Source organism: Aquarana catesbeiana, linkage group LG02 (assembly GCF_042186555.1).
Source record: "Aquarana catesbeiana isolate 2022-GZ linkage group LG02, ASM4218655v1, whole genome shotgun sequence".
Classification (NCBI taxonomy): Eukaryota; Metazoa; Chordata; class Amphibia; order Anura; family Ranidae; genus Aquarana; species Aquarana catesbeiana.
This window is the reverse complement of record NC_133325.1, coordinates 220,975,360-220,993,113: the sequence shown is the minus strand read 5'-3', so window position 1 is coordinate 220,993,113 and position 17,754 is coordinate 220,975,360. Positions and strand designations below refer to the sequence as shown.

General features: G+C 42.9%; 1 protein-coding gene across 1 annotated transcript in view; it reads right to left on the bottom strand.

Moving 5' to 3' along the window:
* TDRD3 (tudor domain containing 3) overlaps positions 1-17,754 on the bottom strand; it is a 467,037-nt gene that overhangs the window by 55,157 nt on the left and 394,126 nt on the right. Inside the window, exon 11 of the mRNA XM_073614239.1 lies at positions 1,373-2,220. Coding sequence (XP_073470340.1) covers positions 1,373-2,220 — 848 coding nt within the window. The remainder of the gene's footprint in view (positions 1-1,372; positions 2,221-17,754) is intronic.

Here is a 17,754-nt window from a genome sequence, read left to right as displayed (position 1 = left end):
CTCATGCAAATCATTGGATCACGATCAGGCAAGTGTTAGAGGGGTCTGCAGGGGGGGGCTGAATACGGAGGTAAAAAAAAAAGCCTTCAGCCATTACAACCACTTTAAGGGTCTGTGCTGATAGCATCAGTTTGACATCAGTTTAAGATGCTTCTAAGATCATTCAAAATCCAAGGGAAGTTAATTTGACTTTAAGTTTACCTCTTTCTAACCTGCTTCAAGTGGATTTTGCACTCCGGTAGACTTGTATTGGAATGTAGAACCCATTTAAAAAGAATAAAATCTGTCAACACAGATACTATGGTAAATTAAGTGCACTTCTTCCTCACTGACTGATTCATATGATATGTGCAGCTCCCTATAGGAAACAAATAATGAAAGGAATACATATGATGGCACTTTTAACCCCATTTAAAAAAAAAAATGAGTTGCCTAGCCATTTTGGCTTCAATATTTTTGGATTCACTAACCTGAAAACAATATGCAGCAATTGAAGTCAGAATTCCTAATCTGCATAATTGGTCAGCAACTTAGAAAATATTGGAGCCACTGGTTTAGGCTCTTAATGCAGGTTAGCAATGGAAGCTTTCAGGTTTCCATCAGCATAGGGACAATTTCACTGTAACAAACATAGAATGGAACAGAGAAAAATGAATCTGTGAATGTAATGTGTAAACTTCTCCCCTGCAGTTCCTTCTGTTTACAAGTTCCTTTGGAACCGCCCCTTGAATTTGTTGAAGGCTCATATTACCTCGCTATGATACATGTTAACCTCCAGGCACATGTTCTGTAAAGCTGGACATTGATGGATTGAAATTTGGCTGATTCAGCAGGGACCGGCTGAATTTTGATCTATGTATGGGCAGGCTGGTTTTACACAAGTTGATTGACTTGTGTACAACCAACCTGTCAGGTTTTTCCCGAATGATGAGTGTCACCGGCTATAGCCAGCAACACCGATCACTGTATTCTGATGGCGGGGAAGGCTCCTCCCTATCAGAATACAATACCACAGTGAAAGGGAATCCCCCATCCACCTCAAATGTGTGAATGGGGAAATCAAGCCATTTTCTTTAATTTCAACTGCTTATTGAACAAAAAAAATATGCATAATGTATGGGCTGGAAATTGAAGATTAAAAATGGTGGAGCTGAATGTAATTTACATGCTTTGTTCACAATCCTCTGATACAAAGTGGAATTGTCCTTTAATAAATTGAGAAGCAATGTACAACATGCAATAAATAGAAGAAACCTACAGACTAATGTTTATGGTTTTGACTACTCTAAACTGATAAAAAATAAACTGATGGTTTGTCATGGGCTACTAACTATATTTCTTTGGTAAAATCAACAACAAATAAAAAACATACCTTATTGTCTTCCCAGTAAAGAGCCAAACACTCATCTCCTGGTCTCCAAGTGAATGCTGGGTAGGTAGGTTCCAGTATTCTCTCTGGCTTTATAGGACCAGATCTTTTTTTAGAACTATATGAAAACATCTTGTTTTTTTCATCATTTCCAAAGCTCACATTTGACCCTATTGGTTTTATAGGTCCAGCTCTTCGACCCTTCTGCTCCAGCTCTCCATTTAGTAAATCATTAGCACTGTCTTTTGCTATTGTTGAATGATAATTAGATTCTACGTTGGCACTATAACTTTTTTCATTTGGTAAACTAGTGAAACTATCACTGTTAGTTGTCCGTGGTCTCCTGTCCATATAGAACTCATAATTTGGTCTTTGGTCTTCTCTTCTACCACGTTTCTGGTGCAAAGACTCTGTATTACTATTATTACTGTAGGTGCTGGTATCATCTTTCGTTTCAGGGTGATTGGGGGCTTTTATGTTCCTACTTTGCATAGTATTGTCTCTCTTTTTAAAAGTACTATCATTTTGGTAACTAGAGGGAGGCTGTGAAAAATCTTTTAATCTTTCATTCCTTGAAAATCCTTTTTCATTCTTATTCCTGTCTTCTGTCCACAGATCTGGTCCAGGAGCATTGTATTTTTCTGGCGCTCGATTTCTTGGGGGTCCGTTACCTTCAAATTGCCTTGACGTATGATTTTCTTTCTGAAATCGAGGCGGTTTTTCACTTCTTGGAGCTCTGGGATCATTCCTGACAAACTGCCGAGGTTGACTATAATCCTTCACTCCATTTTGTTCCACATTTTGTACTCTGTTTTGTCCTTGGCTCTGACGCTGAACGAAAGGCTTGGTTTCTGCAAATGTAAAGAAAAAAAAATGTTTAAAAAAATATTAGGAGTCAATAGAAAAAAGTGGCTGGCTTACCTACTAAAAACACTGGAAAATAATAAAATGAAATCTTTAAAGCGCAACTCTATTTTTTTTTCTTCTGCTAAATAAAGGAAAGGTTCTAATTAGTTATTAGCAAAACTGTATAAAGTTCAGTTTGTCAAACAAATGACAACAATCTGCAAACGCTGAACATAATATCTGAACCCCACTGAAGTCTATAGAAGCCGAATCTTGTGATTTTTATCATTTTTGGTAACAAAAGGGGCCTGGGTAACTGGGCACTGCCATGAAGGGCATGTACCAATGCAAAAATAACATGCTGAGGGGATGCTTTAAACCTGAATATGAAGAGGTGCACCTGTAGGATGTACTACAGCACATGGCAATATCCTTACCAGATCTATATCCATGACAAGGGATTTTTTTGTGTTTTTTTGAGGCCTTGGCTATACTTCTGATCATTGCTCAAATGTTCTTGTCATGGCTCAAATTAAGTTTTAAGTGTGGTGTAATCTGGGCCCAGACACATTTTGGGTTACTCTTCAAAGTCAAGATTGTTACGTGACAAAATTATAAGTGTGTTACTATAAGTTCAATATTGCAAACCTGTACATGTATTATATTATTGACCAAATTGTAATTCATAATACACTCTAGGTCAATGTATCCCTTATACCTCTCAGTCATCTGGAGGGCTAGGTCTACCCCAGTTTTGGTCATACAATCTGGCAGCCAGATTTGCACAATTGGCACAGTGGAACATAGCACACTCCAAGGTCCCCCCTGGATTTGAATCTGGTTCTATATATCTTATTACCTCCTGGGTTTACTTTGGTAGTCTTGGATCTCACGCTCAAATTTAGCACCCTGATGGCGCAATCCCTACATTTATGGAGGCTTTAAAAACGTAAATACCACCTGGTCTCTTCAGTTTCTCCCTTGACTATGTTTTTGGGAGACCCAAAATGTACTGCTGCTTTTTCTTCATCTGGTATCTTCTCTTGGTGGAAGGCAAATAACCTAACTACTCTTACAGCATCAAGATAATTCTACTTTTATGACATTTATCTGCCTTCAAACCCTTAAGGGGATATCACATCAAGAAAGATTTAAATGCTGTATCTTCAAATTATACATTTTTTTACTTCCACTATTCTTTGTCTCTGCTTGATCACCCTACTCCCTTTAAGCATGCTTTGAGTGGAAAAGGTCTTATTTCCTCTGTATATGGCCTCTTGCTGGCTTACTCTACTCCCGATAAATTACCATATACTGTATTTTATACTGTGAACAGGAATGTGGGGAACAATACTCATTGGATGAATGGTCCATTAGGATTTGTAATCTTCGCATATGCACACGCTCACCCTAAATCAGAGAAACAGCACTGGAGGTCTTAACCAGATGCTATTATACCCCTTCTAGATTACACAAATTTCCAGAGACCTCTAATGTTTTCGGTGTTGATTGAAGCCCATCTGTCTCAAAATCTTTACAATTTTACATCCCAATCCCAAACACATCTTACAAGTCAGAAAAGTTGATTCATACTTTGTGTTGCCATGCTCTGGGTGATTACTTTAAATTGGAACACTCCTTTCATCCACTTTTCCCAAATCAAGGATAGAGTGGATGCTGTAATGTTGACAGAAAGGATCTTCCACACTGTTTCTGGTTCAATGCCTCAATTTTCTACAAAATGGGATATATGGTCTTCTATTAAAACTGTATCTCGACTGATTTACTATGTATGTATTATGATTTTCTATGTACTTTGTACTGTTTAATGTACTATTTATCTTGTCTTGTATGTTTCATGAAGATGTTTTTAAGACCATTTCAAAATCCTTTTCTTTGATGCAAACGTTTCACGTTTTATATTGTTTTGCTGCTATTAAGAAACAATGTTTTTCTTGTATCGCTGGATTGTAACAACATTGTGTTGATGTATATTGAGTCAAAGTCTTGTATGCCATACACTTAATAAATCGTTTGTAGACAAAAAAAAGGTCTACTACTTAAGTAAGGGAAATTAAGCTTCAGAGGAATTACCAAAGTAGTTTGAGGGGGGTGTGCTACATACATTTGTGCAATTTGAACTAAATACACACTTGCCTTTAATACATTTTAGTAGCATTTAATGCTAACAAAGAATAATCCATAACAACCATCAGAAATCATTTTCATTTGTGTAAAGCATAATTTCTGCTTGCCACTCCATGGATAAATGCCTAAATGTTACAGCCTACTGTGGTTCTGGCTGCAACATCCATTGTTTTCTCATGGATCCAATTTCTTATCTCACTTCTGTTTAGCCAGTTACCTCTCACGTCATACAGCATGACAGTACCTGAATCTATCTGCCAGGTGACACTCTTTGTCCAATGCAGGATACTAAAAATAGCAAGAATTTTAATACACATTCTGGCTTCTGTATGAATCTACATTTTTGGTTCTAAGATAAGCCTGGATTTCATGCTAGGCTTTTGCATCAACTATTTGCTATGTCTTATTTATGATATAAAAAATGGGGACAAGCCTGAGGCATAAGAAACCATCATCCCTCATTGCAAATTACATAGTGTTACTATTCATCAAGCAGGCCAGTGATCACGAGTCCGAAGGCTGAGTTCATTTATACAAATCAAAGAAATCTGAGATGAACAATAATATAGCAGTAGGTATATTACTGAATATACCAACACTAAAACACACTTTGTGAATTTATAGACTGTAAGGGGGAATGCAAACTGATGGCCACTAACAGACACACACTATAATAAATGGAGAAAAAGTTGGCAGACTAAGGCTTCATGCACACAGTCGTACAGGAGCCGCACAGTGTGCAGAGCTTGCATAATGGCATTCAGGGAACCCACGTACAGCCTCCAAACGAGATGCATTATAAGAGGTGGCTGTATGCAATTGTGCACTGTTGGATAGTAACATGGTCTAGTGTCATATTTCTGGAGTTTCTCTGTCAATGTTACTGTGTTTATGGGTAACGGTGTTTTGGTATTATCCAGAGTTTGAATTGGATCTGTCATAAAGCCGTTACATATCTGTTTCCCATTCCCAAAGACCACCCAGGCTAATCCTTGCAATTCCATGGTTTTAAAAGGGTTTCTGATTGATACAACCAAGCATTTGCTTTCCTGGGGGCGGTCTGGAATGTCATTTCAGCTCTTGGCTCCGGACCGTCTATTGCTATAACGCAAACTTGAAAAGGGCCATGGCTGACAGTATGATTGATGACGGTGGGTGATAAAGATCAAAGGATCAACAGGCATCTGTTGAGAAGGACTGCCCCATAAAAACTGTGATTCGTCAAAAGTCTAGATGGGATGGCAATGGGTTGGGTTTGAATGGGGTATGATCGAGGTATAAATGACTGAGCAAGGAAGAGAAATAGTCTCTTCCCTGATTGCTCCTGGCGACCATTAAGACCATTATAGATTGTTCCATAGGAGCTGTTTCTTAAGGACCTGTTGGAAAACCTCATGGTGATGGCCCTCTCTTGGTCATCTGAGCAAAGCTGGAAGAAGCAAGTCTTATGGAGAGCCTTGTGATAAGTATCTTTGATGTTCTTGTATTATATGTTCTGATTGTAAGCTTTGTAATATTGTAATATCTTTTAATCTTTCATGCTAGCGTATTTATTTCCTTGGGAAATAAATAAGACTTTATTACTTATAAACCGTGTGCTTGGTTTCATAGCTAACCTTGTATTATTGTGCAACAGTAACATGTGGTTAGAATTTCTATAGACTAGCTAACTATAGGGTTAGACAAATTAATACATAGGTACAATAATATTTATTGTATAATTTACTTCAATTGGGACCCCAGAAAGCATGTGGTAATCCTAAAAGCCGCATAGAACATACAGGACAGAACTATAAATAAACGAAGCAAGTGAGCAGATATTATGGATAAGAATTTGATTCTGCTCTTGTTTTTCACTTCCAGAGTCCTGGTGGAACGAGATTGGAGAGGTCTCTGGAACATGGATGACAGATGTTCATCTAGTTGACAGTTTGTCTGTGCTATATCACACCGCAAATTTGTTCTGATAAACATCAGGAGAGAAGGGACAAACGAAAAGATTCAGATTAATATTTGTTTTTTTTTTCTTATGGACAATTTAGTGCTAATGCTGAATCTGAAAGACTGTGCCTATCAACAAGACTTGTGAAACATTTTTGCCGGAGTCTCTCCTGATGAATGCAAAAGTGCTATTAATACATGTGCAATGGGTTGGAGGTTGGGGAAGGAATATAACATATCCATCCGTCAGAACATGAAATGTAAAAATGTTTTTTTTTTTTTATGGAGGGAGGAATTGAAAGAAGAAAAGGTTTTCAATATGTGACATGTATTGACGTAACGGGATTAATAGGGTGCAGGTACCCAGGAGGCTGGCACTTATGCGTAATAAGGTGTCGGTTGGCCAGACTAGAGGGTGCCAGGTGACACATCAATGGGGTGAAAATTTTCTTGTAGGGGTGGTGTCTCAATCTTAGCAGCCCTGTAAGAAGCTCTCGGTTACTGGACATGTGGAACACCAGAACTAGACATGAGGGAGATATGCCTGGTTGATGTCTCACCTCAGAGGTTGAAACCCTGCACAGGTAATGCCAGGTCAATACATGGTGGTGAACGAAAAATGTTGGGAAGACATTTCACTCTGTGTTCTGGATGGAGAGATCATTCCTGGGAAGGAAGCACATGGGTATTATTTGGGACATAGACGAGTTTGTTTCTTTGTCCTAAGGGATACCGATGTAACGTTAGTCATGGAACTAGGGTGTTCCTTGAACCTAACAGTAGGTAGAGGTGCATGATATTCCCTGGGCATGGTCACGGAAATCAAGGCACAGGGATAAAATTGTGTGGGTTTTGTCATTGTGGCAGATTTATATGTGTTGTTAGACTCAAAATTTATATAGAAGGGTTTTCAATTTATCTATGCAAGTTGAGGGACGAATTGATGGTAGAGTCTCTGCGTACAAGTTAGAGGCTTTGCTGCCAAGTCGGAGCCCTGCAATACCGCTGACATGACAAAAGTAGGAAAGGCCATTGTGAGCAAGCATGCCTAATCACGGAAATCAAGGCACAGGGATAAAATTGTGTGGGTTTTGTCATTGTGGCAGATTTATATGTGTTGTTAGACTCAAAATTTATATAGAAGGGTTTTCAATTTATCTATGCAAGTTGAGGGACGAATTGATGGTAGAGTCTCTGCGTACAAGTTAGAGGCTTTGCTGCCAAGTCGGAGCCCTGCAATACCGCTGACATGACAAAAGTAGGAAAGGCCATTGTGAGCAAGCATGCCTAATCCTGACCCGTGTTTACAGTAAAGGGTTATAGGAGGTTGGAAGCGGGATGCATAATTGGATGGGACACATATATTTGTGGTAATGGGTTGATTTACATTATGGTACAGTGTGATATGTGTAGTCTAGGTTAGTAATAGGGGTGAGTAAGGCCTTCCTCAAGACTCTGTATCTGAAAGCTGGTTAATATGTTGCTCTGCGTGTGTGCTGGTGAATGATGAGTGAATGGACACTCCTTGCCTGTACTGCACCCATCCTGAAGATACCGGAAAAGAGAAGATACCGAAGATACAGAATGGTGACATGGAAACGGTCGCTGAAGAATGATGGTAGTGTGTCACTCAGTTGCAAAGCGGCACATGTTGGGAAGCACAACATGTTAAGACAGTTATGAACTGTTCCATAGGAGCCGTGTCTGAAGAAGGGTTGTATGCGCCCTTTAGGCGCAAAGCGGCATATGTTGGATAGCAACATGGTCTAGTGTCATATTTTTGGAGTTTCTCTGTCAATCTTACTGCGTTTATGGGTAACAGTGTTTTGGTATCATCCAGAGTTTGAACTGGATCTGTCATAAATCCGTTACATATCGGTTTCCTATTCCCAAAGATCACCCAGGCTAATCCATGCAATTCCATGGTTTTAAAAGGGTTCCTTTCTGATTGATACAACCAAGCATTTGCTTTCCTGGGGGGGGGGGGGGTGGAATGTCGTTTCAACTCTTGGCTCCGGACCTTCTATTGCTATAACGCAAACTTGAAAAGGGCAATGGCTGACAGGATGATTGATGACGGTGGGTGACAATAATCAAAGGATCAACAGGCACCTAAAGATTGACATGGATAATGCTGCCCTTATAGGCCAAAGTACAGCAGGACAGACAGTAATATAATCTATTGAGAAGGACTGCCCCATAAAAACTGTGATTCGTCAAAAGTCTAGATGGGATGGCAATGGGGTTGGGTTTGAATGGTGTATGATCGAAGTATAAAAGACTGAGCAAGGAAGAGAAATAGTCCCTTCCCTGATCGCTCCTGGCTTGGGCCTAAGCCTCATGGCGATGGCCCTCTCTTGGTCATCTGAGCAAAGCTGGAAGTAGCAAGACTTGTGGAGAGCTTTGTGATAGTTATCTTTGATGTTCTTGTATTATACAGTATGTTCTGATTGTAAGCTTTGTAATATCTTTTAGCTTTAAAGAATTTTATTGAGTATAAGCATGTATACAGAATAACGAATATAGTAATGTAACTGTTTACAGTATAGCATTGCATATATCAATACAGAAATACGATTAGTTAAGGATAGATGACAGTACCTAGTCGTAGATGGTATGGAGTACCTGAGAAACACAGTGGTTAACCTCCCAATAATGAGCCCTAAAGTTTAGCAGTTGGGTCTGAGAAAAATTTAGCGACCATAAGGGTGACAATTAACCCCTGAGGGTGTCCGCACGCCCGCCCGAGAGGCTCCAAGCTCACTACCCCATTGGGATCTGTCTGTGGGTACGCTCAGAGACCCCGTTGAGCCTACGCCCAACACACCCACCGGGGTAGCTTCAGGCTGGATGGGAAGCTATACAATCCTAGCCCCTTGATGCAGGAAAAAAAAATAAAAAAAAAAACAAAAGAAAACCCTAGGTCAATAAAAGAAATCAATCGAATAATAATGGGGACTGAGACCCCGCACATACCGACCCTGCTCGACAAATGTAACCTCAGAGCAGGCAATACCAGGTTTTACTGCCCAGAAAGAAAGGTGGGGACCAGAGGGTCCCAAATGAAGAGTGATATAAACGAGAAAGGAAAGGAAAGCAGGAGAGTAAGGAGAGGATCAGAAAGGAGATGGGGGATTGATTCTAGAACTGGCCTCTCTTCCAGGTAATAAAGGTATGTTACAAAATGATGCCCAGGGTTTCCATGTAACGTAAAATTTCTCAGTCTTATCATTTAATTTTGCTACCAGTTGTTCCTGGGACATTATCCAAGAGACTTTTCTCTTACAGCATTGAAAAGAGACTGTGGGCTTCTTCCATGCTTTTGCCAGCATGAGTTTAGCTCCCAGAATAAAAAAAAAGCAAGTTCCTGTTGGTGCTTATCTATTTTGGGGATATAGTGATTGAGTAAAGCTATGTTAGGGTCAGGAGTAACCGTTTTTGTTTATTAAGGAGCTGATGGTGCGAAAGGTTTTCTGCCAGAAGGATCTGATACGGGGACAAGTCCACCATATGTGAAACATGGTGCCCTCCAAAGCGCATCCCCTGAAGCATATGGGTGAAGTTCCAGGATACATTAAAGCCAGTCTAGCGGGAACATTATACCACCTTACTAAAACCTTTAAATTAGCTCTCTATCAGCGATATATTATAGATACCTTTGGAGGATTGAGAAGATGCCCGGAACCATTCTGAAGTGGTCCATGTTTTATCCGTGTCCTCCTCCCACGCTCGAGCATAAGTTGGCTTTTCCAGATTCGTCAGAAGAGCAGTATAAATCAAGGAGATACCTCCTTTCTGATCGGTAGAATTGGAGCACCAGTGTTCGTAAGGGGTAATTGAGAGGGGGCCCGTCCTATTGGTCCAGATGAACTTTAGGTAATGGGAAATCTGGGAGAATCTGAAAATGTCTGTGTCAGGCATGTCCAGTTTTTCCCTGCAGTGGGCCAAGGATAGTGGACCTGCCTGAGAGAGAAAGTGGCCTATGCGATAGAGGCCTTTATCAGTCCACCATCTGAACGCCCGAATATTAAGGCCTGGGGGAAAGCTTGTGTTATGAAACAAGTGAGCTAGTGGTTTCAGAGGGGAAATCAGAGCGTGTTGAGTGTAAAGTTTAGAGCAGAGTGCAATCGAGTGAGAGAGAGTGGGGGACATTATGGCTGGTCTGACCTTAGGGTCACACCAGAGAAGACAATCTATAGTATTAAGGGGGACTGCTTTCCTTTCCATGTAAAGCCATTCTGGTTTCGGGCCTCTGGAGAAGATCTGTGAAATTTGTGCTAATTGTGCAGCCCGGTAATAACTCCAGAGGTCAGGTAGACCTTGCCCCCCCTGGGACTTTAAACGAAAAAGGGTTCTTGATGGGCACGTGTACCCACCTTTCCCCCACACAAAGCGCACCTCCAATTGAAATTTGCCTAGAAACTGTTTCGTAATTGGAATGGGGAGAGACCGAAATAAGTACAAAAGACGGGGAAGGAGAGTCATTTTGACAGCATGCACCCTGCCCAGCCAGGATAGACCACATCTAGACCACTGCCCCAGTTCCCCTCTACACTTGATAAGCATCGGGGGATAGTTTGCTTTAAAGAGGTTGTTGATGTCGGATGTTAGCTTGATCCCTAGATAAGGGATAGCTGTAGGAGCCCAGAGGAAGTCAAAGTTGTTAGAGATTTGGGTAAGCCTGTCAGGGGGGATAGTTATATTAAGTGCCAAAGATTTCTGCATGTTCACTCTTAGCCCAGAAATTTCACCGAAACCTCTCAAGACTTTATAAATCCCTGTCTGGTGCCCCTGCCTATGGAACATGGGGCCGAGTATCTGCCTAAAAGGCGCACCTGAGCTGATGGGTTCGAGTACAGCGAGTCGATTATATTGAGAAAGTACTGGCCAAAGCCCCATCTCCGAAGGATATCAGACAGATAGCTCCAATTTACAGAATCAAATGCTTTGTGTAAATCTATTGAGGAATCCCTCCTGCGGATGGCTCCCGTCCCATTGGGATTTGAGGAGAGAAATTACATCTATAGTTCTTCTAATCTGGTCTGGGCCCTGTCTTCCCGGGACAAAGCCCACCTGGTCTCTATGGATGTATGAACAGATAAAGCTCGCCACTCTATTAGCCAGGATCTTTGTCATAATTTTTATATCGTTGTTTATCAGTGATATCGGGCGGTAATTGCCCACCTCGCTGGCATTCTTACCCTGCTTGGGTATAACTGATATATATGACGAATTCAAGTCAGCATTCAGAGGGGTACCCTCCCTAAGGGAGTTAAAAAATTTCGTTAGATGAGGGGCCAGAGAGGGTCCAAATTTTTTATAATAACCAGTGGAAAAACCATCTGGTCCCGGAGAGGAGCCTGATTTCAGAGAGTTAATAGTGCCTAGTACCTCCTTGCTTGTAATGGGGCTTTCTAATTGATATCTATGGTCTATAGTCAGTGAGGGGAGTGGAAGGGGGTCCAGAAATGATTTCTGCGTCAGTGTAGAGGGTGGGGGGTTCGGTTTATATAAATCTGTGTAGAACTGGAGAAAGGCCTCCATGATCTTGTTGGGGTTCTGCGTTAAGTCACCTGAAGGGAGTCTAATTTTAGGGAAAGCTAGAGAGCGGGGTTTAGGGCTGAGCTTAACTGCTAGTTTGGAGCCGACTCTATCCTTTTGGGCATAGAATTTAGCCCCCGTCCACCTAAGGTGTCTCTCAGCCGCCGTTGTCAAGTGAAGATTCAGGAGGGTTAGCGATTTATCTAATTTAGCTAAGGAGTCTGATGTAGGGTGCCGTTTGTGAGCTCTAGCCAGAGATCTGAATTCCTGTTAATTTCAACATGTCAGCCTTGTGTTCTGCCCTGAGTTTAGCTGTCAGTTGGATAATTTTCCCCCTGAGAACTACCTTATGGGCTGCCCACAGAGTCATGGGAGAGACATCACTCGTCGTGTTAATACTGAAGTAATCCTTAATGGCCTCTTCTTTCAATGTACATTGTACGGGATCGCTTGGAAGGGATTCCGGTAGTCGCCAACGAGGAGGTGAGTCACGCCCCCTGGGTGTCTGTGTGATCAAAGTGACCATCGAATGATCCGATAAGGGAGTGTGCACAATCTTGGAACTTATGATCAGAGGAATCGAAGTGGAACACGTAAAGATGTGGTCAATCCTGGCAAAGGAGTTGTGCGGTGCTAAGAAGTGGGTATAATCTTTGGTATGAGGGTTAGTCTCTCTCCTGTCTATTAAACCCGCGTCATAGAGCAGCTGCGTTATCTTAACACTCTGCTTGGAAGGGTGCCTGGATTTCGGTCTCCACCCACCCGATTTGTCAAGAGAAGAGTCGAAGGCAATGTTCGAGTCCCCCCCAACAAAAACTGAGATATGGTCTCAGTTTGTGAAGTAAGGAGTCAAAGAAAGATCTCTGGCCTTTGTTAGGGGCATAATAGGAGACAAAGGTATACAGTTCCCCATCAATTGTCCCAGAAACCAAAATGTAACGTCCAAGGGGGTCTACCACCGTCTCTGGTTGAGAGAGGTTAACATGTCTAGCCAGGCATATGGCAACCACTTTCGTTTTGTTGGCTGCTGAGGATATAAAAAATTGAGGAAAGCGTTGATGGAGAAAGGTAGGTTTATAAGATGAAGGGAAGTGAGTTTCCTGTAGTAAAAGAATATCAGCATGTATAGAATGATAACGTTGGAACAGTTTCCTTCGTTTGAGAGGGGAGTTGAGTCCCTGAGTGTTGTGAGAGATAATTTTCAGAGAAGGTAAAGAGGCTTGGGTCTTAGCCATGTGTCAGAGGAGAGGAGACTAGTATTAAGGTGTGTGTCTTACCTGAGCCTTGTAAGAATAGCAGCCGGAGGATCATGAATGGTGTGAAAGCCAATATATCGGAGCCTGGAATGGGAGAACACGGGCAAACATAGGACCTGGAGAGGCTAAAGCTAGCAGTAGAACAGAGTGGGAGAGAAGTGGTGAAAAAAAGAAAGGTAGGGAAGCAGAAATGAATAAATGTTACCATAACCTGAGGTAATGCATAAAAAGACAATAGCAAAAAAAAATACTGTGAAACTCGGAGGTCCCCCCGGGGTGGAATGGACTAGCCATTCCTCACCCCTAGATCCAAGTGGTCTGGGACGCCCTAAGTACAGGGCAACCGGCTAAGCAACCAAGAGCACTGTCTGTATTCCCAGAGCTTGCTGGAGGTGCACTGGGTCCACCACAGCCCCATCCACCTTAAGTACAACTTCACTGAAGGCTGAAAAGGAGCCAATGATAATAAAAGAGCAAAACATCCAACTATATAACTATGCCTTGAAACTAGTGGTAATACCGAGTTCTCCTGCCAGTGACCATCCCCTCCTCCAGACCTCCCGCCGTAAGGGCAAGAAGGCCCGAAGGGTGGGCCAGCCCCGACCGGAAAGAGACTAAAAAGTGCTAAAACTGGGCCTAGAGAGAGCCCCCTGCCAGCGGAAGGCAACCCCCATGCAAAGCCGAACCCTGAACGTCGTGTCAACTGCACGAGGGTGCCCCCGCTGGGGGAGTCTCTGTATACAATCAGCAACTGTTTAGTGATATCAATAGGCCACCCTACAGTGGAGGGAATGAAATCCCTTAATAAACTGAGAAGAAACCATGGGATATAGAACAACATGAGAAAAGAAGAACAAACAGCCCAGCCTTACCGCCCCCCCGAGAGTGGCTCCCTAAGGGTATAACTGCAACCCCAACCCCCTCCCCGTATAACATACAATTATATGTACAACCCCGTATCATGGAGGTGAGGGTCAGTTCTGTATCCTGGGTGATCCCAGTGAGGGGTCAGGTTTTAATAGGGGGGGGAGTCTGTGGTGAGGGGGACGGAGCACCCCAGGGGGCTTCCAGGGGGCCGAACGAAAAATGGGGGAAGGAACCAGATCAGAGCCCTGATCCTCGTGCGAAGATCAAGTCGGGAGATTGTCTTTAGAACGTTTAGTGTTCTGTGTCAGCCAGGATGGTTGAAGTGGACTCGCTGGAGGGGGTCTCTTCGAGGACGAGGGGGTGCCCCTGCTGGTCAGTGAGGAAGGAGAAGGATCCTGGGTAATCAGGCGTTCACCTTCTGGTAATGAAAAAAAATCCGTAGTGCTTGTTCCTAAAGGAGAAGTTAAGCTGAAGGGGAAACGACCATCTATAGGAGATTTCTTTTTCCGTCAGGAGTTGAAGTAGCGGTTTTAAGGAGCGTCACTTCTGAACCGTATACGGCGAAAGATCTGTATTTTGTGCCCTAATAACTTGAGATTCTCAGAGAATCTAGATTTCTTCATCACCTCCTCCTTCACAGCGTAGTAATGGGGCTTCACAATGATGTCCCTAGGGAGACCATCCGGACGGGGGGGTTGCAGAGCCCTGTGAGCCCTGTCCAGCTCCAGACGATGATCAGCAATATCTGGGATTAGGTTTTTGATCAGAGTTTTTACTGCCGCAGCAACATCTTTCTCAGATTCAGGGAGACCTCTTATTCTAAAGTTATAACGTCTCGATCTATTTTCGAGATCATCAATTTTTGCACATGCTGTTTCCAGTTGTTCCTGTAGATCTTGGATCGTAGCTGTGTTCTGTTTAATCCTAGCTACCGATTGATTGGCTTTCTTTTCAATCGTGTCTATCCTCATCCCCAAGTGCTGTAGGTCAGCATGGATCAAGGATGTAATTTGGGCCGCATTAATAGCTAAACTTTTTGATAACAACTGCGAGATGGCCTCCATCATAGAAGGGAAGTCAGTCGGGATAGGTGCTGCAGCACTTGCCTCACTCACTGACAGGAGCAGGCCTGTGTGCGGGTCAATCATGGGAGTAGATGGGAGATCAGCATTCATTCTACCCAGCAGGGATTCTGTGGAAGCAGGGGATGCGAGCAGGGGCAGTGGAGGGAAGGCAGTACCTGGGGAGTGTGGCTGAATTAGATCTGCGATGGATTCGTCCGTCACTGCTGTGGTATGAGCGGTACAGGGCGCCGCCGCCATTTTGGCATAACTGACAGGGATGTTTGCGGAAGACAGCTGGTTCGTGAGGCTTCTTCTCACTTGAACCGACGCCATCGGAGTATTCTCTGGGGGCTCCCATGTCCGTTAGTCCCGGAAGTGTGTGCTGTCGGACGATCTGCGTACTCCGGTGGTCAAATAAGGGCCGCGGTGGAGCGGAGCTTTAGATGCCTGCGGCTATCTTGTGAGCTGCCGCGCATGCGCCTCTGTAATATCTTTTAATCTTTCATGCTAGCGTATTTATTTCCTTGGGAAATAAATAAGACTTTATTACTTATAAACCGTGTGCTTGGTTTAATAGCTAACCTTGTATTATTGTGCAACAGTAACATGTAGTCAGAATTTCTATAGACTAGCTAACTATAGGGTTAGACAAATGAATACATTAGTACAATAATATTAAGACCCCCTTTCACACCGAGGGCATTTTGCAGGCGCTATAGCGTTAAAAATAGTGCCTGCAATCCGCCCTCAAACAGCTGCAGCATTGTCTCCAGTGTGAAAGCCCTCGGGCTTTCACACCGGAGCGCTTCGCTGGCAGGACGTCAGGAAAAGTCCTGCCAGCAGCTTCTTTAGAGCGGTGAAGGAGCGGTGTGTTTACCGCTCCTCCACCGCTGCTCCCCATTAAAATCAATGGGGCAGCGCTGGGATACCACCGGCAAAACGCCGCTATTGTGGCACATTGCGGGCGGTTTAACCCTTTCTCGGCTGCTAGCAGGGGGTAAAAGCCCCCCTGCTAGCGGCCGAAATGCGCCTCTAATCCGACGATAAAACGCCGCTAAAAATAGCGGCGTTTTACCGCCGACGCTATGGGCAGCCCGGTGTGAAAGGGCTCTTATTGTATAATTTACTTAATGCACCAAGGGTTGTGTAAAGCACCCGCATGTGCACTGATGTACGCTCCGAACCCAGATAGTGTGCTTTAGCCAAAACCCGGCGCACAACTGCATACAGCTGCCTCTTCTAATGCATCTCATGTGTGCACAAAGCCGATTAGATGCTGGCAGTTAGTCGCTGACACTGATGAGAAGCAAATGTCAATGTGTTTTGTCAGACCTCCCTCCCTTTGCATTGCAGCATAATTGATTGGCTCCTTGTGATGCCTCTCCCTACCACTCTCTGAGCTCTACAAGGGGTCGATACCAAGTCAAATTCAATACTTAACACTATTTGCATGTAAAAAAAAAATAATTAATGAACTAAATGTATTATTAGAGCTGCGTTTATTTGTGTCTGTTATACAGTATCTGCATGGTGTTCGCCTTTAAGCAGTGGCAACCAACAGCTTTATCCATCCCAGTAAGTCCTAACACTTACACCCGCTTCCAGTCCAGGCCGTTTTTCAGCTGTCATGCTTTGAATCACAACTACTCAATCAAGAAACACTGTACCAAAAATACATTTTTATAATTTTTTTTTTAGACAGACAGAGCTTTCTTTTGGTGGTATTTAACTACTTCCCACCCGGCCAATGTACATAAACGGCCGGGTGGGTGCTCTCTGCTTCTGAGTGGACGTTCAGGAACGTCCCTCAGGAGGAGGATCGCACGGACCCGCGCAGCGGCGTGATCCCGATGCGCTCGTGTCACCCAGACACGGCGCATCTCCGATCGGCAGGAGGGCTCTGTGATTGGCCCTTCTGATCACATGATGGCTGTGTCCAATCACAGCCGTCATGCGATGTAAATACGGAGGCGGTTGATAGGCAATCGGCTCTCCTCTCCTCACACAGAAGTTGTCCGCGAGGAGAGGGGATCACTGCACCCGGCTGGTGATTAGTGAGTATGAGCTGTTTTTTTTACAGCTTTTTACTCACTGATGACCAACCTAGTGTCACCACACAATATAAAACACACGTCCCCACACAATGTCCCCAAAACACATGTCCCCTAATAATAAAAACGCCTGTCTCCCACATATGTCCCACAAAAATCACATGTCCCAATGATTATCTGCACACATATGTGCGTGATCACCTGCGCACACCTGTACATGATCATTTGCGTACATCTGTCCGTTATTACACAAACCAATTATTATACACTTAACGAAATTTTTTTACCAAAAACATGTAGCAGAATACATTTTGGCTTAAATTTATGACAAAATTCGATTTTATTGGATTTCTTTTAAAATAGAAAGAAGAAAATATTGTTTTTTTTTCCAAATTTCTGCTCTTTTTTTACACATATTGCAAAAAATAAAAAACGGAGTTGTGAATAAATACCACCAAAAGAAAGCTCTATTTGTGGGAACAAAATGATAAAAATTTCATTTGGGTACAGCGTAGCATGACCGCGCAAATGTCATTGAAAGTGCGAGAGCGCTGAAAGCTGAAAAAGGAAGGGGGCGAAAGTGCCCAGTATTGATGTGGTTAATCACCACTGGGTTTTTTTATGTTTGCTATGTAAGCAAAAAAAAATAATTTTTCTTAGTTTCTGTTATA